The 25,105-nt window shown below is 33.0% G+C and overlaps 3 protein-coding genes across 10 annotated transcripts in view; 1 reads left to right on the top strand and 2 right to left on the bottom strand.

Moving 5' to 3' along the window:
* Window positions 1-7,372, top strand: part of Rhobtb (Rho-related BTB domain containing) — a 29,115-nt gene extending 21,743 nt beyond the window's left edge. For all 7 annotated transcript variants that reach the window (XM_071770812.1, XM_071770814.1, XM_071770817.1 and 4 more), the window contains one exon: window positions 141-7,372. In XM_071770812.1, coding sequence (XP_071626913.1) covers window positions 141-384 — 244 coding nt within the window. In that variant the 3' untranslated portion in view covers window positions 385-7,372. The remainder of the gene's footprint in view (window positions 1-140) is intronic.
* Window positions 7,373-8,021: 649 nt separating this feature from the next.
* Nhp2 (NHP2 ribonucleoprotein) lies at window positions 8,022-11,854 on the bottom strand. 2 transcript variants are annotated; one of them, XM_071770826.1, is made up of 6 exons: window positions 11,813-11,854; window positions 11,141-11,299; window positions 10,983-11,063; window positions 9,035-9,203; window positions 8,749-8,821; window positions 8,043-8,667 (listed from the first exon to the last, which is right to left on the bottom strand). In XM_071770826.1, the coding sequence occupies exons 4-6, from the start codon at window positions 9,198-9,200 to the stop codon at window positions 8,436-8,438; spliced, it is 471 nt and encodes a 156-aa protein (XP_071626927.1). In that variant the 5' UTR covers window positions 9,201-9,203; window positions 10,983-11,063; window positions 11,141-11,299; window positions 11,813-11,854; the 3' UTR covers window positions 8,043-8,435. The 2 variants fall into 2 exon arrangements, with proteins under 2 accessions (XP_071626925.1, XP_071626927.1); XM_071770824.1 differs by lacking the exon at window positions 11,813-11,854 and having other exon boundaries at window positions 8,022-8,667; window positions 11,141-11,337.
* Window positions 11,855-24,121: 12,267 nt separating this feature from the next.
* Window positions 24,122-25,100, bottom strand: LOC139808141 (uncharacterized; the record flags this gene model as incomplete). The annotated part of the gene is made up of 1 exon (XM_071769805.1): window positions 24,122-25,100. A coding segment is annotated over one exon (804 nt), but the record flags the coding sequence as incomplete, so codon positions are not given.
* Window positions 25,101-25,105: the final 5 nt, after the last annotated feature.

The raw sequence follows: 25,105 nt of genomic DNA on the forward strand, positions 1-25,105 counted from the left end.
CGTCGTTCTTCTATTCTTATGTAAGTAAATGATCTCTGTCTACCGTTCGGAGTCAATTAAATTGATGTAATCGATTCAATTAAGATTGTTATCGTTCAGTTCCCAATTTTGATATTATCGCAATTATTTGTCTCTGATAGGTACTTGAAGGACTACGATTACTATCAGAAGTGTTCAGCGGAGCAGGTCCGCGAGAACAAGCCGACATTGAAGCGGAATCGCAATCAGTCCGGCTGCCTGTGCTTCTCGGGCTCGAGTAAAACCAGGCGGGAAGGTAATACCGGGAATGGCGGCGGCGGCACAAAGTCGACGACGTCGAGCGAGACGCCGGCGGATCGGCCACTCTTCGACGCCTCGACCGAGTCCGGCGAGCAAGCCGTATGACAGGAACCAAGCGGCCCCAGCCGCTCCGTCAGATTCATCCTGGTTTTACCTGTGCTCATGGTCTTCATATGCACTATTTTTACCATTTTGATACTGCTACAGATTTATACTTAAGCGGACTGCAAGACACCAAAGAGACTACGCGTAAACGCACGAAAAACACAAACACAAAAATAAAAAAAAAATATATATATATATATTTTATATAAATAAAAATATTATACATGTATGTGATATACATTATGATATTTTTATTCCTCTAGAATTATATATAAAATACATATATATGTATACATATGGGTAAATATGAGACACACACATATACACGCAAAACACGCAATACCAATAATTACGCGACGAAAGCCGATTTAAGGCTGACTAGGGGATGCATTCAATTTTAACTCGTCGAGGTCGAGTTTTAAGTCCTACTCCCTATCTCGTATATGTGATTTTTCTTTTTTCTAACGGAGCCATTCTCCGCGCCGTGCATTTTTAAAACTCGTCGATGCCGATCACCGGATCATCGCAAGCGTCCGCGAATTTTTCATACGTGGACCCGCGGATTTTTGCGATGCAGCTCACATACCTTTATCTTCCGCAAATAAAACGTGACGTGTATGTTTCGAGGGGAGACTTTGTACTTTCTCTACGCGCGTTGATATTCCGGAGTGTATACATTCAGAGACAAAATTGTGTGGATGCTGGATACGAATAAAAATCAAACTCACTTTTGTTTACGTCGTCGTTTTCCTTATCAAAATAACGATTGGTGCGAATAAACATATCCATAAACAATCGTTTCACGTATGTACAAACATATGTAAGAAATGGCAATCTGTAAGTAGGAAAGCGAAACTGAGTCGCGAGAAAATATATTATTTTTTTGTCATATATATAAAAAATACATTAAACGATTAAAGTCGCCAACTATTCCTATTCTATTTTAGTCGTAGAATTGTAAGAGTACTTCCATGTGAAAAGTATGAAGTCATATCAAGACGTTAGATGAAGGACGTGAAGAATAATGGATAAAGAGAGACTAGTTAAAGTAATAGCTATATACATATATATATATAGGATTGCTTAGAGTTAATGAAATCACGTTGTATATGATAAACGCGTATATGCGTACGAAATTTAATGTCCTTCCATCTCCGTAAAGCAAGATTGTCGGTTAAGCGACGAAATCGATAATAGGTTTGAGTGTCCACTCATCATTGTCCCTGATTGTATGTCGCGACTTTCGTGAATGCAACGCAACGCACTTGCATCATGCGAACACATTACCGCCTTCGCCGATGCAGAATTTCAGTTTCGTTGTTTCGAAGAACGCGGCGCAGCACCGCGCCAGTCGTGTATTTAGCATCGATCACGGTATGATTGTCGTTTCGGTATGACTCTCGTGCGTTCCCTCCACGGACCAGCGATTATTGCGACAATCATCCGCGATCCATCAATGATTGTGGTAACGTATTACCTGTACGTATATTTCAAAAGCGAGAGTAGAAGATGTAGAAAGGGAAATCCTAAAGTACTATAGGCTTCGAAAACGCGCGATGTGATTAAAGTAAAAGAACGGGACGCATGGTATATACATATATATATACATATAACGTAATCGTCCTGTCATCGATGCGTACATAGACTGAAGAAACGAGCAATAGCTTTAGTTAGTAGCGCAGCTAATAAGCGGTACCGTGCAAAACACAGCGAATCAGTCAAAGCCGATCATCATCCTTGTTTCAGCCTATATTACTGCTGTCAGCAGGATAGGGAGTTGTCGGACAGGCTGACGCTTCAAGTCAGTGGCACGTAGCCAAATTGCTGTCTCGTGTGCTGCCAAATAGGCAGGACGCGATAGACTTCGAAAAGATCGATTGATTCTTCGCTATTTTACGGTATCACAGTGTTGGGCATTTACGGATATACTTAGGTAAAACGACACTTTGAGGTGCATTGGCCACTTGAAGAATATTTATTTTCGGCTACCGAAACACACTCGATATGAGTTTCTCGATTCAGTAATATTATAACGGTTAATTTAGGCGTTACGCGATTTTGTTTAGAACGATTTTCGCGCAGGCGACTCAAGATGCGAGCAAAACTCGTAAATTGAGCTTTATGAAAGGCAAACAAAAGTATGAAGCTATGGGCCACTTTTCGCGCGTGAGAAAATTCGTGGCGCTTTTTTTAGGAAGACACATGTCGCGGAGAAAGTAAATGAAGACTTATACCTTTGCTAAGTAGGAACTCACGAACACAAATGGTCAATAATCACATAGTGGTCAGTAAGTGTAAGTATGCATGGTGTACTTACACTATCTATATGTAGAATATTAAAACTGTCATCTTATAGGTAGCGCGACTAAATTAAATGTAAAGAGAGACAGAGACGTGGATTATTTCTTACACCTAAACGTAGTCTGAAAGTCATTGTAAAGTTGTCTGGAGGACATCTTTAAAATCCACCGCGCGACGTCCTTTAGATACCTTTTAAATGTCTCTCGGACACCCGTGTTGTCCGAGCGATAGCTTAATTACACGTAAAGTGATAGTTTAGATATTCTACGCCGTGATTACTCACTGATGTTTACTCGAAGACGCCCAAGACTGGTACGTAGCCGTTTAAGAGACACGCGACACAGGTATACCACGCCGTAAGTTTGTGCAAATTTATACTCTTTACGAAGAAAGTGCGGCGATGAGTTCTGCTTCTCTCTTCGTCTCATCCATGCGATCCGCAATAAACGACATCGTCGATATCGCTATCTCTTTTTTTTCAATTATTATTTCAAAAAACTTCGTCGCTTGCGATGACGACTCGCAGTTGCACGCATTAGATCGCTATAATTTCATTTGTTTTCGCGGAGAGAGGGAACTGATCAACGCTAAATATCGCGGCAACCGCATCAACATATCGATTATGATAAAGAGTTACTGCTGCGATGACGCTATCATTAATTCAGAATCATTATGTCACCGCGGCAGCGACGAGATCTATCATATAGATAGCAAGAGAGAGAGAGAGAGAGAGAGAGAGAGAGAGAGAGAGAGAGAGAGAGAGAGAGAGAGAGAGAGCGAGAGTGAAAACGAGAACGAGAGCGATATAAAGAAAGAGGGGGGGGGGGGGAAAGAGAGATAATGATGTTTGTAAGAAATGTAATGTGTCTAGTTTTTTAGGGACTTAGATAAGGCAAAGGCTTCCTATTTTTTCGCCCACGAAAGACATCCGCGTTTCGGCTGGAATGTTTTACCTGAGATTTATTTTGCTATCTTTTTACGATTGTTACATTATTCATTATTGTAATACATGAAATCTCTCATTGAAGTATCGTATAAAGTGTTTCTCAAGCGAAGTTTGATTCTAATTTTGTTGTGCCAGTCGCGTATTTGAAACGGCAAAAGTCGAAAGAGAGATAAAGAGAGAGACAGAGACAGGGAGAGAAAGAGAGAGAAATTTAGATATTTCTTCGCATACTTTTCAGGGAGTATTTTATAAAATTGATTCTTGCGCACACTCGAAGGAAATGTAATATTTTGCCCGGCCGTAACGAACGGATTAGCGTAATAGTGATACTAATATTGACAACAATATTCGTAACAATAGTCGTAACATATAATCGTTAAGCTATAATCGGTGTTAAGGTATTATCGTTAATAATTTGATACTCGTTAGCTCCGATCGTTCGCATAATCATCCTCCTACTTTCCGATCGACTCGCTACCGTAGAACGCGGTAGTAAAAAAATAGATAGAGTAAGTTTGCGTCGGGAAAGAACTTTGCGTCGCCCTCGTAAAACAAAGGGTGAGATATTGTAAGTGCAAATGTGAGATGTGAAGAACGAACGGAGATAGGAAGAGAGCTTGGGAACGTATACACACGGATGAATTAAGAACGATTAATTAAGATAATCCCTCTTTAAAAATTCTGAAGGTGTACAGCAAAGCAAATTATTCTTTTTCCGATTTATTTTAACTTACTGTAATCTTTTACGTGGAGGCCGCGATAGGCGTTTCGTCGCTGATCGATACACGCATTCGCAACAATTATGTCGCGCTACTGCCCGATCTATAATGGACGTATGTTGATACGAGAAGAGACGCGTGGAAGAGAAGGAAGCATCTCCGGCATAACCGGAGGCAAGACGCGATGCATATGTCATGTCTGTTCCAGCAAGGGTGAGAATAACGTCCCACTTGTACGTTACGTCAATTTTTGATGTCAATGTTGTCCTCTTCGTCGCTCATGTATATATTATACATATATATCTAACCGTAAGTGTGTATATTTTATACTGAAGTTGGTAATGGAGGAGAATAGGATTATAATGTCATATTGATAGTTGAAAAACCAAAGGGTTTGTGCGTGATTTCCTCGCGTTTGCGGGCGAGAGATTGAAAGAATAAAACGAGAAGGAGAGAAGCGCATTTCTTCGCGGAACAATTTATTTTCTCGACGTTATCGAAGCAATATGAGACGAGAATATAATCATGGCAGTCATATTTAATACACGTAAATGTTTTACTTTAATTATTTTTTATTTGCTCGTTCCCCTCCAACATTGCTTCACGGATGTCATGAACATGAAAATGTATGAGATAAATTACCGGACGTTGTTACATGCTAAATGCATAAGTTACGAAAGCTGTCAATGCTGTCATGTAGTTTTATGTTTGTGCATAATGCGGCTAAGCTTTCACTTTTTTTTAGGGACTGGCGCACATGAAATCTTTCAAAAATCATATTCAAGCAAGAATCAACTTACGCCGTGTTTAAATTATTTATCTTTTTATAACGTAAAAGCAATTTCAAAATAAATGACCCAAATTATGGTACGTTATTTCGTGCGAGAAGTCAGCAAGCGAGAGTTTTGTGGATTTTTAGGTATGTTAAAATACTGGTAGTAAAATCGCGGCTATAAAAACAATGTTACATCGTTAAAATGGATTCTCGGTTAGAGAAAAACTGATGAGTCTAATCTCACATATATATCATACACCTATGAGATTTATCTATTTTTGTTAAACTCATTTAACACTAGAATTATCAAACACGAACTATTAATGGCTAACGTATACCTATTTCTATTATTTAAATATTCTAATATCTTTTTAAGAAAGGGAGTGAGGAGAGAAAGTAAATTGATCGATTTACCCATTTACATATTGCAACAAAAATTATAAATTAGTCATTTTGACTACCTTGGTAGATACTTCTAGTATTCATCCGTGTCTACCTTTTGATTCGTTGTCTTTTGCATCCATTTCTTTCTTACACGTTCTTATGCCGAACAATATTTTCAATATCTTTTAATTCCAATTTATAGATTTATGAATTATGGACTTCACAGTTATTTGTGCACTTTTTCTTACGTCTTGCCAACGAGAAACACATTTTAGCACTGAATAGCGATAAATAAAATTCTATCATGTATAATATCACTGTAATATCTGGTACTAGTTATCAAACGCTTCATTTCCATAAACTCGCGTGCTCCTACGTAATCAACGATTGTTAATCACATAGCGAAATATATTTATCTGTGATATTTTCCTTTTATATTATTAGAAAAAAAGAGTTTGACTCATTCCAATTTAATTGAGAACGAATTGAAATAGGACTTCTCGATCTCGCAACAGATGAACCTTTTATAAGCCGGGTCCAGATTTGTATCGTATCACCGTATCGTATCATGATATTTTCTTATCAAAATGCGGATAATATGTTGGTTATAATGATATGCCAAGGCCTTGTTTTCAATCTGTAAGATACGGGACACGAATACGAATTGAAAACAAGGCCTTGGCGTATCATTATAAAACCAACATATCCGTATTTTAATAAGAAAATATCACGATATGATACGGTGATATGATACAAGTCTAGACGCGGCTTTATATGCTATTGAGACTGTTCTAGATTAGACTTACAAATACACATATTTACTTTTATCTAAAGGCAGTATATAACATTTTCTTTCTTTATTTTTATTTCTCATATTAGTAGTTCGAGTATTTTGCGTATATAACTTCGGTTCTATTCTTGTAGCGTTTTTACAGCTTTCTCTTCTTATAAAGTACAAAGTATCAAGTGAAGAAAATTTAACAGGAAAAATATATATAGTTGTCTGAAAAAGTAAACTTAACATAAAGATAAAAATAATATAATTAATCTATTTTAATATTATTAAAAATAAATTCTCGAAATTATGATTTGAAAAACATACGTGAACACCAAAATTTATCCATTTCTCGATCGAAATCGTTTATAAAAATATTGCTTAAAACTTAAGCGGTCTAGGAATGTAAAATAGATAAACGCATTCTGGCATATACAACATATCTATTCGATTTCAGTTTACGAGTCCCTTCTTCCACAATTAGTATATTTCGTATATTTCGTATATTCAGTTTTTCTATCGCTCTAATTGTAATTAGCCTGTGATTTGCAGATCGTATATTATGCACGCTACTTCGTATCCACGATCGAACGGCATATACAAGTCCAAGGAAGAAACATAGGTTTTTATAGCTGTCGATGTAACGAGGATAAGTAATATTAGTTATACTAAACTACGACTTATATTCCGTAATTGTAAGGGAAAATTTAGTTCAGCGGTATCTTAAGGTATATATAAGAACGCGAGACGAAGACGCAGAGAACGTAGTTCGAAAAGGATCGGCCGACAATCCACGATTAATTTCGCACTTCCCAATCGAGATCGAACCGACCACGACGACTCCTGCGTTTCGGTTCAATCAGTGCGCGTGAATGCGAATCGTCGTTCTACGCTCATCTACCTTGAGGGGTGATAATAGTCTTTTCACGATATGTAACATAATATATTTATACACAATACCACGCACTATTTTTACGTACGGGCGTGATAAATATCTAGCGGATACGACTGTGTTATTTGTACGAATAATCTCATTCGAGGCAAGGGATGTCAGCATCATTCATGAATAAATAGATTTCTTTACAATACGTTGCAACTAGTTAAAAATACTTTACCAGACACGCTTTTAAATAGTTTTAATTACACATCTCACATCTGTGATTTTACGTTTTCTCATTCAAATATCAATTCCTTTTTGTTGTATAATTATTGCGAAGCTGAATGTATATTTTTGAACGTAAAGATAATGTTTTTCTTAAATGTATTTTTTAGATATCTTCTTTTAATTTGCAGAATTTTGCGAAGTTTATATTGAACATATGCTGAAAATATAACAAGATACGCTGAAAAATTATAACGTCAATTTTAAATTTGAATTAGAAAAATATATAATAATTCAATAATTATTTTATTTTATGGTTAGTAAAATATTCCAAAGTATTAATATACTTAAAATTGCATATAGATTTAGGTAATAAAAAACATTTTTGCTAATCTATAATCTTAAATAGTAAAAATGACTCTTTTTACAATCTTATGCAAATAAAGTTATCACTAATTTTATAATGAAAATTTTAATTACAAAAAATCCTTTGTTTTATTTATACTGTATAGTTATATACTGTATAGTAAATAAATAAAATTAAAATTTAATAAAATTTGAAGCCATTTGTTTTATATGTACAATATGTCGACAATAAAAAATCGTAAGTGTTCATTATAAATCTATATTTGCTATATCTTTTGTTACAGATTTATTCTCGTAAATAGAAAATCAAGACAAGACACTGTATAATGAAAAATATGATGACATGTTTGAAATGATTTGTTAAGATTAATAATAAAATAGTTTGTAATAGTAAATACAAAATGGCTTAATAAAGTCCTAGTTCATTCTGTAAAATGTTTACTTTAAGTGATTTCCACAATTTATTTTATATACTATTAATTAAAAAATTCGCATTTAATATTACAAACTAGTTTATTTTGTATATTGTATATTGTAGTTTATTTTGTATATTGTATTGTACATTTACAGAGAACATAGTTCGAAAAAGATCGGTCGATAATTCTCGATTAATTTCAGAAAATTAGAATACAATATACAATTTTACAAGTATGTAATATACAAGTTTAGCCTAAACGTAAAGACTATAGAGATGCAGAAAGTCGCTTCATCGTAGTTTTAATTTCGTCATAAAGATCTTTATAGTCGGGATGTTCCTTTATAAGTACCATAAGACTGCCGCGCTTCATGCCCATCGCTGTACCAATATCCATTCTCGATGGAGTGAAACAATAGGGGATATCATTATCTTCGCACACAATTGGTAAGTGGCACATAATATCTATAGGATATACATCTCCGGCGAAGACAACCAAACTAAAAATGAAAAACATCTGTGTAATATCTCGACGTACAATCCAATACTCAATGAAGGAAAATCTGGAAAATAAAGCTTACCCTGTTTCACCTTTACGAAGATGTTTTTGTACATCCTTTAAACCGTTGCGCAGGTACGTTTTATGTTTGGATGCTGTAATAAATAAAAATTATTCGCACATATAATTACTGTCTACTTAATGATATTTTAACAGATATATTTTATGCAATCCAGAAAAAAATGATTAATTGAAAAAATGATTATTAAATTAGAAATTATTTTATACATAATAAGATAGACTGTATATATTGAGCTACTATTGCAAAGTACTATTATTAAATAATGATGGCGATTGAAGTAGCTCACCTTTCTTTATACACTTGTAAATCTTTTTGGTTAGTTTCTTCGGTGCCATGGGTTCGGAAATAGAATTCACAAATCGTAGCTTTTCCTCGTAACTGATTTCTGGAGCCTCGATATTTTCATCTTTCACTGTACTGTCATCAACCTCCATTTTAATAGGTTCCTGCATTTTCTGTGAATATTTTCAACTTTACGAGAAAATGATACACGTGCCCAACAGAGATAAGCCTGAATCGACGCGGTGCACAGCGCCGCGGCGTGAATGCGCTGACGCCTGACGCTGGTCGCTGACGTCGCTGCCGCCGCGTCACGTCAATGTCGTCAATGTTTAGAGGTTAGGTTAGGTTAGTAGGTTTGACTTCCGATTCGAATCGATATGCGATATTTCGAAATATCGATACATCGGCCATTTGATATTTGATATTTTGAATCAATACATTGAGCAGAGACACAGATGGTAGAAACACAGATTAATTAATATTTTTTGTTATACGTGACGACCACCACATATAAATTCGACCACCATGACCTAGATTTTGATGCGTACTTTAATTCTAAACAAGAATTTTGCATTTCTATAAATCCAATTAAAAGATTAGTGCTAAGAAAAAAACTGAAAAAAACCGGCTAGGATCACGGCTTTAGGATCACCTTTAGAGCTCTACAAATACCATAGCGCATGCGCATATGGCTTCTGCATTCTGCTCAAGGCTCCTGCAATTTTATGTGCTTCTACCTTTAAGGGGATCCTAAAGACGTTTGTATTACCGACCAAATTCTATAAATTCTATATCTGTCCTTGTATAGACAATGATGATAGACAAGGCTAGACATGGTTATAGGTTATAATTTCTTCGAAGCTCTCATTTTTATTCCAGGCTTTCAATCTCAATTTCAAAGGTACGTTATTGTTTGTGCACGTCTTCTGAAGGGTGGGAACATTTCATTTCGTACATATTACTTATACAACTGTTTATATTAGAAAATGAGGTAACAACATTTTTAATTTTTTTTAATTATTACTAATTATTTTACATTTCCACCCTTTATTAGTACCTATACTTTACTCCTGTAAAAGGATTTTGCGATCTATAAAGCCGTTTCAAAATTAGACCTTTGACTGTAATTGTCGGTAATTGAGTCACTTTAGCATCCCCTTAAGGTGGAACCGTTTACACGAAATGTAGAATTTTCACACTACTGACGATAATGGTCTGTTCTTTTTCGCTACACTTCTGAACTAGTGCAATAAGTTCACTTGCTGTACTAGTGCAGAAGTGCAGCGAAAAAAGAACATTAATACAAAGATTTATTTAAATTACAAGAAAACCGACTTTTCCCAAATAAAATTTTCAATCAAGATGTTATCCCCAAATGATTTCCAATCGATGCCATTTATAATAAACATTAAACATAGTTGCTATCTGCTAACTGACGCTCGATAAATTTTGTTAATAACAAAAAAACTATTCTTTCCCAAATGTTTAAACAATTTTCCCAAACTTCCCCAAATAATTCCCAAATTATATGAACAATAATAATCCAAAAATATTCAATTTGTCTGCTAACTCTACGGCGGTTGCATACTGCCCATGGCTTCTAAATTTTCAATCTACATAAAAATACATAAGCATAGTTTATGTAGATTGAAAATTCAGAAGCCACACAGCCATGGGCAGAATACAGGCAGATACCATAGCGCATGCGCATATGGCTTCTGCGTTTTGCTTATGGCTCCTGCAATTTTATGTGCTTCCACCTTTCCGGGTTTCTCCGCAGCGGTCACTATAATTTGAATGTAAGTTTATACCGTAAAAATATTGTCGACTCACCGGGGTGCCCTTGTGGAGACCCATATCAAGATGCTAACCATATAATTTTTAGATGTGAATTAACTCGGCCCAAAACTTCCCCTCTTTATAGGTATCTACGAGAAAAATTTCCAACTCACCCTATGGACATATTTCCCCTTATTATAAATCCGACTCCGAAGCTGTGTCGTTTGCTTCTCTCCTTTTTCTATTCCTGCGAACTATTCATTTAAATCTCCCGCTTTACTCACCCTCCTCTAAGTTAAATTATGGCTTACGCCATCTGCTGAACACTCACCCAATCGAATCGAATAATGGCTGATGCGATTACGAAAGGAAAGCTGTGCCAATAACTAGACGAAGAAGAAGAAGAAGACCTTTCCGGGTTGAGACGAGACCAGCATTTCTCACTGGTTTCAGCGCCATACCGTGTAGCAGCCAATGCAGTAACTACGTTCTTGATAAAGCAAGTCATTTTCGGACGAAGTCGCTGTAACTCTTAAGCCCCTTGCACAATGCCAGGCAACAGGCAATAGGAACAGGAAATAACCAAAAAATCGTTAATTACAACCTAAAAAATTCAAATGCTATGATTGGTTGGCAATAGGCAATAGGCACAGAATTTCCAACGTGACGGAAACTCTGTGTCTATTGCCTGTGTCACTGTTTATTCTGCATTTATACATGATTTCTGATTTCTATTCCCTGTTCCTATTGCCTGTTGCCTGGCATTGTGCAAGGGGCTTTATAACTACAGTTTCGTTATCATCGTTATATTATCGCTGTGCAGATATAATATATATATGATAAAAAATCTGCGCAACGACAATATAATGATAACGAATTGTTGTTAATAGTTATAGAATCAGAGCACTGATCTCTAAGCCGAGAACTCCGCGTGACACGTGTTAGACGTTAGACAATAAAGTTATATTTTGCAATCAAAATTAAATATGTTAATTACCCTTACAGAGCAAAGTATTACCAGAGAGAAACCTGAGAGCGGCCATCCGGCTTCGGGAGACGTCTGTCCTAATCTGCCCTCTGAGAAAGTGGACGTCAACTACGGCGTTACGCTCGGTAACGATCAGAGAGGACTCGGGTAACGATACATGGGTTCGTATCCATGCTATGGTTCGTGTCCGAACTACTCAGATGGAGGGGATATGCTGGTCGCGCAAGCCTTTCCTCTCTGTCCGTGTACGCTATAGGCCCTCGGCAAGCTTCGAGCGGGGAGAGAAGGGCAGACATACAATCTGCTGTCTCTCTTGAGCTGTGACGTTGCCGCTTTGCACGGGCCGGCTTTCGCGTCTCGTGTCTCGCCGAGTGCCGAGTCTCGAACTGACAAATCGACGATACGCTATACTCGCTCTATACGTTACATTTGTTTGTATACAAATTTTAATTTTTTTATTTATAATTAAATAAATAAATATATATATACACATATATATATATATATATATGTATATATATTTGAAATTTATAAATATATAAAGATTGCAAATATAATTAATTAAATAAATATTTATAAACATAAAAACTAAAATTCGTAAATGTAATGTATAGAAATCACTGTTCTATGCTTTTCTATTTAAAAAAGTGTTACATTAAAAACCTTTACTTTGCATAATAAATTTTAAATTTAATATTTAAATGCATACCAATAATTATATTATTAACTATATTGAGAAAAAAATGGTAATTTATAATGTTTTTTGCACTCTTATTAAATTTATTTTACCTATGCATGTTCAAGCGGCCAAATTACGAGCAACAACAGAAGGATAATTGGATAAAAATAAAAACACTTTCTTAAATAAACAATACACATGGGTAACAGTGAGTTCTATTATAATTCTCGTATAGTTCTGAACGTGTTCTAACGTTTATTTCTAAAGAGTTCTGACGATAAGCATTATTTATTCATATTTTAAATAATTTTTATCGCCCAAGAAAGACGCATTTACGGGTATGTGGGTGAGACGCTGTAGAAAATCTCGGAGTTCTGGCTTATATAAAATATTTTTCGTACAGTTCTAAGCATACTAAAACAATTTCTAAAAAGTTCCGGGCATTGGCAATGTTGTATAATTTTTAAATAAATTAATAACGCACGAAAGTCGGGAATTTATCGAGAATAGGGTCTTTCTCGAGCGATAAGAATTATTTAAAAAATGAATAAATAATGCTTATTGCCAGAATAAAATGGGACAACGTTAGAACACGTTCAGAACTACACGAGAATTATAGCAGAACTCACAGAACTGCCAAAATACGGCCAGCGTCTCACCTTATTTTCGATAAATTCCTGATTTTCGAGCGGTATTAATTTATTTAAAAATTATACAACGTAGCTAGTGTTTGCTAAAGTTAATAAACATATATATACAACGTAGCTAGTGGCGGGAACTCTTTAGAAAATGCTTTAGTATGCTCAGAACTATACGAAAAATATTTTATATAAGCCAAAACTCCGAGATTTCGCACAGCGTCTCATCTTCTTCTGTCATGATTACTTTTCGGTTAATATTAATTTTTTTAAATATAACACAAAGATTCTAACGCTCGGAACTCTTTAGAAAATGTTTCAATATGCTCAAAACTACTCGAAAAAGATTTTACATAAACCGGAACTCCGAGATTTCAACTGGCGTCTCAACCGGTATACTCGATGCATTGTAATTTTTTTTAGTACCTTATAATTAATTTTTTTGCTTTTATATGGCAGAACTCTTTATAGAACTGTTATAGAACTATAGATCTTGCAAAATCTGATGAGATACAGTGGTGGAACTTGTGTAGGACAAAATGAGACGCTGCGTGAACATAGCGTCTCAGTTTGTACTGACGCGTTTTTTGAAAGAAGCCAGAACTCTCAATAATTTGTGAGTTTCTGCAAAATGAGACGATAGCTTCACACACACGTTAGGAAGAGAATGTATAAAGAATTATTAACGGAGATATTTTAATTTAAAAAATCATTAAAATATATATTTTTCAGGAATGTTTTATAGGGAAACGAAGAAAGTGAATAACGTTAAACTTTGCATGTTTTCTTCACTTTATTTTAAAAATTTATTTTTATTTTTTAAGTAACAAAAATGCTCTTTTTTTTTGTTATATCCTGGTCACTATAAATGACAGACGATGTAAATAATTCTAGCTGTTTTAGGTATCTGAAACGCAAAAAGCTAAAATTTTCTTATTCTGCAGGAGAAGTGTGGCTATCGTCTGAACTAGAACTAAATCAATATTTCCATTCTGAGCGACTTTTTTATTTAAAATATTATAACTTTTTTCAAAATTTTATTAGTATTTTATTAAAAGAAAATGTTTATTCTAGTTCAGACGATAACCCATATCACTTATTCTGAATAAGAAAATTTTTGGTTTTTACGTTTCTGATACCTGTCGATTTAAGCTGCTTTAACTATTATTCTATTCACTGGCGAAATAAATTTATTATTCTGATTTTTAATAATATAAGAGAAATAAGACCGTTTTATGTGACCGTTATACAATCAATCAATATTAAATAAGCCGTGTACGATCCGAGCTTGGATCTTAATAGCCTAATAATGTTTTTTATGTATAATTACACGTATATTTTTTCCAATCTTAATAAATTGCGCGCTGACTAACTTGTCAGACTTACAACACAGCTCCTGTTGGAGTAGTAAATTCTTTACTATTATTTAAATCGATTTAATTAGAGGGGTGTGAGGGGATTTTATTAATCCAATAGGAGCTGTGTTGTAAGTCTGACAAGTTAATCGGCGCGTATTATAGTTGATTAAAGTTGGAAAAATATGTAAATATAGTATATAAAAAATATTATTAGGCTACTATATAAAATCTAAGCTCAGATTTCGTAAATGGTTTATTTAATATTGATTAATAATATTTTTGATAAAAAAGCCGCCTAGAACCTAGAATGGAAATATTGGTTTAGTTCTAGTTCAGACTATAGCCACATATACTTCTTCTGAATAAGAAAATTTTAGCTTTTTGCGTTTCAGATACCTAAAACAGCTAGAATTATTTACATCGTCTGTCATTTATGGTGACCAGGATATAACAGAAAAAAGAGCATTTTTGTTACTTAAAAAATAAAAATAAATTTTTTAAATAAGGTGAAGAGAACATGCAATTTAACGTTATTCACTTTCTTCGTTTCCCTATAAAAAGTTCCTGAAAAATATATATTTTAAAGATTTTTTAAATCAGAATACCTCCGTTAATAATTCTTTACATTCTCTTCCTGACAGAAGAGATTTTACCACTTCTCAATATAAATATAAATTTATCTTGTTATGGTTTTATTCGATTATTCCGGTGTTTTTATATTTGTGATTTAATTAGATTATTGTTTACTTTGTTTATATTATTAGATGATTGTTTAATGTTTTAGTCTAGACTAATGTTTAATGTTTTAGTATGTAAACTTGAACATTAATTATCATGTTTTTTTATATTTATCTTTTTCTATCGTAGTAATCCGTTCTGAAGAAGACTCAGTACAGTCGAAACGTTAAGCATGTGTATTATTGTTTATTTAAGAAATTGTTTTTATTTTAATTCAATATCTCTCTGTTGTTGCTCGTGGCCGCTTATAAACATTAATAGCTAATTTAAATTTAATAAGAGTAAAAAGAACATTATAAACTACTTTTTTTCTCGATATAGTTAATATGTAATTATTGTTATGCATTTAAATATTAAATTTAAATACTATTATGCTAAAGTAAAGGTTTTTAATGTAAGCCTTTTTTGATATAAGAGCAAATTTGCCAGAACGGGGATTTCTATACATTACATTTACGAATTTTAATTTTTATGTTTATAAATATTTTTTTAATTAATTATAATTTCAATTTTTATATTTATAAATTTCAAATATATATATATATACATATATACATATATTTATTTATTTACTTATTTATAAATATAAAAATTAAGATTTGTAAATATAAACGTAAATGTAACGTATAGCGCATCGTCGATTTGCCAACGCGAGACTCGGCATTCGGCGAAACGCGAGGAGCGATACCCGAAATGCATGGCATCGTGGCATAGCCGGCGCGTGCTAAGCAGCTACGTCACAGCTCAAGCGAGAAGGAGACAGCAGATCGTATGTCTGCCCTGCTTCTCTCCCCGCTCGAAGCTTGCCGAGTGCCGGTCAGCCGACTGGCATATCCCCTCCATCTGAGTAGGTCGGACACAAACCATAGCACGGACACGAACCATGTGTGTACCGTTACCGAGCGTAACGACGTAGTTGACGTCCACTTTCTCAGGCGGCGCGTCAGTATACGTCCGCTGGAACGGAATGATCCCGGTGGCCGCTCTCAGGTTTCTCTCTGGTATTACTGACTAAATACTTAAAATCTCAGTGATTTAATACTGTCAATATTTATTTGGGAAATACTGGGAAAATACTGGTAGTGATAAATATTATAGGTAGTGATTAATACTACACAGAACTACTGGTGCTTAGTATTGAATTACTCACCGCCGCGATATTTCGATTTCCGATATTTACCCGGCATAAAAAAAAAATTATTTTTTTTCGAAATTTTATTACTATTTTATAACTAAATTTGTTTCTTAAGATGTAGTCTATAATTATAAATATTTTCTCGTATTTGAAAAGCACACTTACTGACCTTGGTGGGATCGAACTCGGGACCTCTGGATCGTGAGCCAACTGCCTTACGTGGTAGACTACTTCTTAATTTGATGTAAGTGTTGTATATAGTATACATGTGTCATAACCAGCGCAAATATATAATTTTTCAAAAATTATTTTAAGAAACAAATTCAGTTTAAAAAGAATAATAAAATTTTGAATTGGATATTAAAATGATATCCTCAGTACTATTTCAAAACTTGTACACTTTTATCACGACGAATTAGTACAGACCTTTCATATAAAATGTATTTGTGCCTTACTTTTATCTCTTTTCCATAATATTATCAGGAATTACCCATTATAATGTTTCTATACAAATTGTAGTATCGGTCAGTGATTAATTTCACATGGAATATTCAGTTCAGTACTTGAGTATTAATATTAAAATACTGGCCAGTGATTTATTACACATGGAATCCTTGGTTCAGTACTTCATTGAAATACTCATCAGTAATTCAACACAAGTATTTATTACACAAGTATTTTTCACCTAGTATTAAATGCTTTCTCATAAGAAATTTAATACTAAGTATTCAATACTCGTCTTGTATTAAATACTACTTTCATAAATTACTGGCCAGTAATGAAATACTATGAAATACTTGGATCACAGTGATTCAAGTACTAATAAATACTTAATTTTAGTATTATTAATACACAAAATAAGTATTTATTACTAACCAGCTAGTAATACTTTTTTGTAAGGGTAATTGTTAGGACTTTCAGCCCTTAAAAGAAAGTTATGTCAATTGTAGTTAAAAATATATTGATGATTAACATAGAGTCTATTGCAACAAAGTTGCGACTTACGCATAAACGATTAATTAAGAAACTATGAAATTTTTGTTATTCAAATTTAAGAGTTTTTTAGGTTGCTAAATATTAATCTGATGTTAAATTCAGTTGATAAATTCAAAATGTCGGAGCCATATAGCGGCCGGATGTCAAAAGTAAAAATTGTATCATTTTTATTTTTAATATTCGCTATTTTTAATTAACTTTGCCATCCAATTAATATTGCGGTTATTTAAAAAAAACCCTTAACTTCAAATACATAATTAAAAAATAATTCATAAATTCTGAATGGTATATGTATTATAGTTGCAACTTCTTGACGCAATAGGATTCTGTGTTAATCTCGGTGTTAATAATCATGCATCAATTATATATTTTTAATCATAAATGATATGAGAAATTTCTTTTAAGAACAAATAAAGGATAAATATTTTAATTCGCGATGCTTCTTTAATAAACTTATTCAATTAATTATATTTATTATTTATACCGTCGTGTAGGAAAGTTTCATGTTTGTATATTAATTAAAATTTCAAAAATAAACTTTTATATAATTTTCCTGGTAATTTCATAAAATTAATATTTTCATCAAATTAAACTGCCAAATACGGTCAGGCTGAATTTTGTTCACCTATATGGTAACAATTTTTCGTGTGAATTTTAAAAGTATATTCTTTCGCTTCGTCAACTACACGCGCCGTACTTTCAACCTTGAAACGCAGTCTGAAACTGAAACGTATAATCACATAATTAAATTGATATAATCAATTTAACAATACCGATACTATACCCATCTCCACACACACTGCAAAGAATATGTTACGGAAATATTTTTAATTTATAGTTTACAAAATTATTGACTATAATTTTTTTATTTTTCTTTAAATTTTAATTAATATCTAATATTTTAAATTTCAGTTTATAAAATTAATTTTTATTTTATTATTAATTTCTTAAATTTTAATTTATTAATTTAATCAAGAAATATATATTTTTCACGTATCGACTGATATCTTTCGGGAGGTCGTATCTTACACAATTCGAGGTCGATTTTACACAATTTCCGATTTTTCTGCTTAAGGACGTTCTCCGGCTCCAGTCGTGCTCAACTTGTATTCGTGCTTAAAAGGATGTTTATATGTATACAAAATATTATATAATAACATCTATAAAAAATAAGAAGTTAACTTCACGCGTGAGAACTCATGCGGCGTTGCCAAGTAACTGACGCCTCTTCTCTTCTATCACTCTGAACCGAGCGAAAAATTCATCAAATCGCGTACTTTACACAAGTATTTCTCGAAAACGAGTACCGCAAGGGTATTGACACTTAAGGTGGTTCGATGGCTACAACAAAATGCAGAGAATTTCATGAAATTTTAATATGTTGTTCTGCAATGCAAAATAGAATTATGTGAATTTTTTGGGAATTTTTCACCGTCCCGTTTTGAAAAAAATCTACTCCGAAAACCTAAAAAGTACAATTTTAGGAGTAGATTTATTTCAAAACGGGACGGTGAAAAATTCCCAAAAAATTCACATAATTCTATTTTGCATTCCAGAACAACATATTAAAATTGCATGAAACTGGCTGCATTTTTAACATAGGTTCTTATGGTTTTTATGGGAAATGACATATTGCATATACCTTCAGAATGAAATAAGTGCAAGAAAAAATGCAAATGATAAAGAAAAAGAAATTTGCACATGTAACTTAATAATTTACAAATAAATGAGCGAAAGAAAGGGGAAGGTTACCGCACATTTCGTAGAAAAATTAATTATTAAAGCATAAATTGCTTGATTTTTCGTCTGCATAGACTGTCATGGTCGTGAACGACGTGAACAGCAGCACGCATTATACACGCGGCGATCAATCAGAGCGATCCCCTTCATTCCCACTACTTCAAACGCTAGTGCGCTGTTTCCAGAACCCCCGCGTCCCACTACTCCCTCCGATGAAGCCATCGAACCTCCTTAATTGCATATTATTTATTCTATTTTTATGGAGCATCATATACTAATTTTTCAAAAACATTTAGAGAAAACTTTTTTCACAATTTATTATAATGTCTCTTATTTTACAATAGTTCGGAATAGGAATTACATGTTAAAAGTTGAAATTTTGAAACTCAGTATCTCGATGTTTAATACCGCAAGAGGTATTGAAATTTATACTATCGCATAAAGCACATCTAAAAATTAACGTATATTCACAGTTTTAAAAAAATCTAGAGAAAATCGATTTTCCGGAGAACGACTTAAACGCTCGGTCAGGCAACCCCGAAGCTAAGTGTCTACATCCTATCTTGAAATAGATTACGAAATTGCTATAGCAGTTTGCGAAAAAACCCTGACTGAGATAATATTTTTTCGCAATAAATTCTTTACAGTAATATTCGGGGGAAGGAAAATGTTAGATACGATTTGTATCAGCATAAAAAATTAAATCGATTTGCAATTTATTTAAGTCAATTTACTGTTCTAACGAAGAAGCGGTGTTTCAAGACCGACAATTCGTTGGCGCGCAGTTTAGTTGGAAATAGTATTGGAAATTTACACGGAAATTATTTGCTACTTAGATCCTAGCTCGGTCTTGATGGCGTTCTTATATTAAATTGATTTTAAATCTTAGAATCCTATTACTATTATTATTACCCTGATGGAAATATTTTACTGAATATAATGAAATTTTACTGAAATTCTGTCTTAATTGACCCAGATGAAAATATTTTGCTGAAAGTACTATGAAATTGATGATAAATGAAATGAAAGTTATTGAAAAATTACTGAATATATTTCAAAATAAATCATAATTTTCTTTATAAAATTTAATGTAAATACTGTGAAATATAAGAAAAATTAAATTATACTGTTGAAAAATAATAAAACTGAATCCTTGCTCGTTCAGTCGCTTTCTGGAATTGAAGCATAGGAGCCTTCGTTAATTTGAGAATTTAGCTGATGCTAATTCGAGTTAAATTTATAAGACTATAAGTCTACTTTTTGTTGAGAATTACTACTTTTTTATGTCACAGTTTTAAAGAATTCGATTTTTACTTAATTTATAAATTTTTTACTACTTGATTATTACATAGCTTGACTTCGGAAAATTTTTTGACACGCAATGATTAAGGTCGTTTGCTCCACATTTTTCAGCCTTCTAACACGATTTTTCTCGCCATTAAACGAATAATTATTTTTTAAGTTTTAATTGTTAACAACTCTCTAATTAAACTTATAGTTTGACCACGCATACATTTCAACTATTTGTTAATCGGTTTTTTGGGCTTTCAACTTGATGTGGCTTCTTAATAACTCCATGTAATTTGTATACTATAATTATTAATATTAAGAAAATGTAAAAACGACCGCTATGATTTAAATCAATAGAGAGAATAAATTCCATAATAAAAATGCTATAATTATTAATTAATGTCAATCTTATGATGTTAAACTTTCTGTTAATTGATTTCATCTCTCGACGGATTTTTTATGTAACGGGATATTATTATGATAATACAGTTTATTAGAGGGATTTATTTGATTGATTGAAAAAGTCTCTGTAAAGCACGAAACGCTCCCAGTTATTTTGACGGAATATTAAACTATAATATTATTTAGAATCCTGTTGTTCGGTATTGGCTCTTGTTTTATCTAAATATAAACTATATTTAACTAGGTAGTAATATAAACTAGGAAAATTATTTGACAATCATTAAAATTATTCGCATATTTTCCAACAATTTTAGGAAAATTAACAATTTGCTCATAAAAAAATAAAAAATTATTTTCAAATTACAAAATAAGTTTTCTTTATTATTATATAATAACAATAGTATTAATTATTCACCCCTTCGTTGGCATTGACGCAAAAGTGCGTCAAATTTTTCCGTGCCCTGTGTGGCATTGACGCAAAAGTGCGTCAACCTTTTTTTTCCTATAACTTGCTTCGATTTGGCATCCAAGTCTTACACGGGGGTTTTTGGGGTCGCTGATTACGAATCTGAATTTAAAATTTGCAAATTCAAAATGGCGGATCCAAAATGGCGGATACAAATGCAAAAAATTACTTGATTGGGATAAAATTTGCCATTTTAAATTTTCGAATTTTAAGTTCAGATTTGTAATCAGGGGCTCTCAAAAACCTCAGGGTACAAATTTTTAGGATAAAAAATTTTCCTGCCATTTTGGGCACTTTTTGTCGAATTCTCTCTGCCAACGAAGGGGTTAATCCTCGGTCTCGGCTTTATATATATATATATATATATATATATATATATATATATATATATATATATAATGACAATAAATGTCATAAGTAATTATTAATAAGTACGACAAGACCTAGGTGCGCGCGCGCGCGAGCGCCGAGATATTAACAAGAAGCCTTACTAGCACGATTCTCGCCGGCTCGGCTGACCGAGCATCGAGCATCTGACATCACTGCTGAAATCTGGCATCACTGCAAAATTAGTCCGGACTCGCACCAGGGGCAAAGTAATGTGATTTGTATAAATGTGATTTAGTCCAGACTCAATCCTAGGGGCAAAGTCTGTCGGTAAGGGGCAAAGTGTGTCGGTAATTAAAGCACGGAAATGCTGGTCTCGACTTTTGAAAGGCCATTGGCTATCTGTCTATTAATCTGTGATTCTATGAATGTATTTTGTAAACTTAAACCTTTTTATATTTATAGGTTGCTCCTCTTAATGCTAAGACTCCATAGACGCGGAAACGCCATGCGGCAGAGTGCGTTGACCAATCACAAATTTTGATTTTGCCGCAGGCGACTTGCGGCAGCCTTCTGATTGGTCAACGCACTCTACCGCACGGCGTTTCCGCGTCTATGGAGTCTTAGCATAAGGCTGGCCGTGCGGGACTCTGTGTTGTTGTAAAAAATTTAACCAACAACATGTAGATTATTTTTACTAAACGATCAGTAAATTGGACTTGCTAATTATGCAATTTATATTTGTAATTACATATGATTTAGGTGTTTGAGAAATATGACAAAATCTGCTCTCTTGTAATGTTAAATTATAATCACATTGTTATTTTTCTGAAACACTTTTAGATAATTTTACATTTAAATAAGTATTATATTTCTTCTTAGCATGTAATAATTTTTATAGGATTTTTACATTTTCGTACTGTATTGAAAAAATTTCAATCATTGTAACTATCAAACATTATATTTGGCACTTGTTTGTACATACATTGTTTAAAGATAAGTAGAATATTAGAAGATAAAGTAGAAACTGGACAAGGACTGTGTATTCGTCGATATCGGATTTAAACGTAAGTCGGGAAAGCTAACATAGATGGCGACAGTTGTGGTTATCGACACCACTTTACATGTAATAATTACTGCGTTATTACTGCGCGCGCGGCGCAGACCACGTTGCGATCCGGAAATCGAGAATGGTCGAGAATCTGCAAATGCGCATGCGGGAGCGTGCAGGTTGCAGGCATGAAGTAGTATAAGGAGACATGACTCCGGGTGCATTCGGGGAGCACGCTATTAGCACAATTATCGTCTAAAACTGTTCGAGGAGACGCTTTGTGGCGCTGTGATATACGATGATGACGTCACTGTAAAGGCAGCGTGACGTCATCACTCGCGCTATTTTCGCTATTATTTTCGAGGTGAGGCACGAAATACTATTGGCGCTTAAGCTGCGTTCGGGGAGTTTGCTATCGCTGTCGCGCTATTGGCTCTTCGAACGAAGTTCATAGCGTTTTGCGTTTATAGCGTTAATAGCGTCTCCCCGAATGCACCCTCCGTAGTCCACGAAGTGGTCACAAAAAATGTTCCGTATAGAGGAATGTTCGCTAAATGGAATAGCTTGCAACATTTCGTCGCCATCTTGAAATTGTGACAGCTGTTGAGACACGAAAAGGTTAGAAACACATGATCACACGTGTATACGGTAATAAATGTAAAATATATCAGAAATGTGTTTCATAAGTAAATATAATATTTTATAAACGTATAAAAACGTTTTTCATTGGGCCTATACTAAAATAAGTAATAATACGCGTAAGTATATATATATAATTATAAATAAGCAAAAATAAATGTTAAAATTAAAATGAAATATATAATTTAAATACGTTTACCTTAATTAAAATTAATATAATTAAATATATTTCAGAAAGACGAATCCCGGATACAAGTAGAGAAACATAAGGAACTTAAGAATAAAACACAATGGAACATAAGAATAGACATATATATTTTAAATATTTGCAAGATAATTTGGAGTTGATAACTCTTCCGTCTACAGAGTGGAGTTATTCAAGAGGAAATGAAAAGTTTTTTGGTTTCCAAAAAGTAGAAAGTGATTATAGTGTAAAAAAAAGAATTGCTTTTTTATCAAATGGACAGGTTAATATTTATATAAATGATGAAATTCATTCTCTTTCAAAATTTATTGTAATTGTAAATATTGAAGAATTAAATGAATTGTTACAAATTGTTGATAAATTATAAGAAAAAGGAAACAATCGTGAAATTAAGATAGCTTAAATGTAAATTTAATTGTAATATGTAATATTTATTTCGATAGTTCAATTCATATTAGATACTGAAATTGTTATATTTGTACGATACAAAGAGTATCATATCAGGTATTATGTTATTTTAATGTAAATTATGTATACATATTACGTGTATGTATATAATTATGTATATATATATATATACACATATGATTTTTATAAAGAAATTGGAAATTAAATAAATGTTAAACAAATTGTATTATAAAATAATTGTATTATAAAATAATTGTATTATAAAATAAAATTGTGTGCTTTAATTTCTAAAATAAACATTTTGTTTAACTTGGTATTAAACTTACAAAAAAATATAGGTATAAAATATATGTATATTATAATTAAAAAAATTAATGTTTTCAAAAAACAAGTTTTTATTATTTTTTTAGTTTTATATTAACGCATTTTAGTTATCTCTAATATTTGTTCCAATTTTACGCCTTTTTCCATAATTCATTTGTATCACAGTTTCAATTGCATTTGTTTCTTTAATTTGAAAATCCACATTTGAAACATTTGGACCATTTGAATGAACCAATTTTGAACATTTTCTTTTTTCTTTTGTTTTTTCTTTTTCAGTATTATCATTTTTATTCGCCTGCTTGACCAGAAAGAACATTCGTGTTATTAAATAAAAACAGATAATGTTTTTAGTAAATTCGTAATTATGTTTTTCACAGCCCAGGAAAGTTATAGGATTTTTTTCTTCATCAATCAATTCCATTATTTCAAATAATGTGTTAATGTTAATTTCTCCACATTTTGTTCCTTCTATTACTCCTTTTTCCAGACTTGAAAGCAAATTAAACAAAGCTATTGAAGGATTTATCAAATATCCTTTCGTTTTTATTTCAATTAGTTTATGTCTCTCTGGTATTTCATCATTTGGCTTTAAAACTAATGTCTTTAAACATTCTTCGCAAATAAAATTTTTATTGTTTATATCTTTACAAAATCTGTTTCCTTTTCTTGCTACATATCCAGCAACATATGTCAGAACGTAATCTAAAGTGGTACATATATGCGAATCATGATCATTAAGAATTGATGGGACATATGCTAAGATTTCAGTATTTCTTCCTCTGTCCAGTATAGTATCTATCTGAGCCGTCCATTGCTCTTCTCTTTCTTTATTATCACTTATATCTTTAATATTTAAAAGAACGTTCATTATTTCTCCAGTAGACACATTACAACCTTTTGGAGGTTTTATTA

The sequence above is a fragment of the Temnothorax longispinosus genome, chromosome 2 (assembly GCF_030848805.1).
Source record: "Temnothorax longispinosus isolate EJ_2023e chromosome 2, Tlon_JGU_v1, whole genome shotgun sequence".
NCBI lineage: Eukaryota > Metazoa > Arthropoda > Insecta > Hymenoptera > Formicidae > Temnothorax > Temnothorax longispinosus.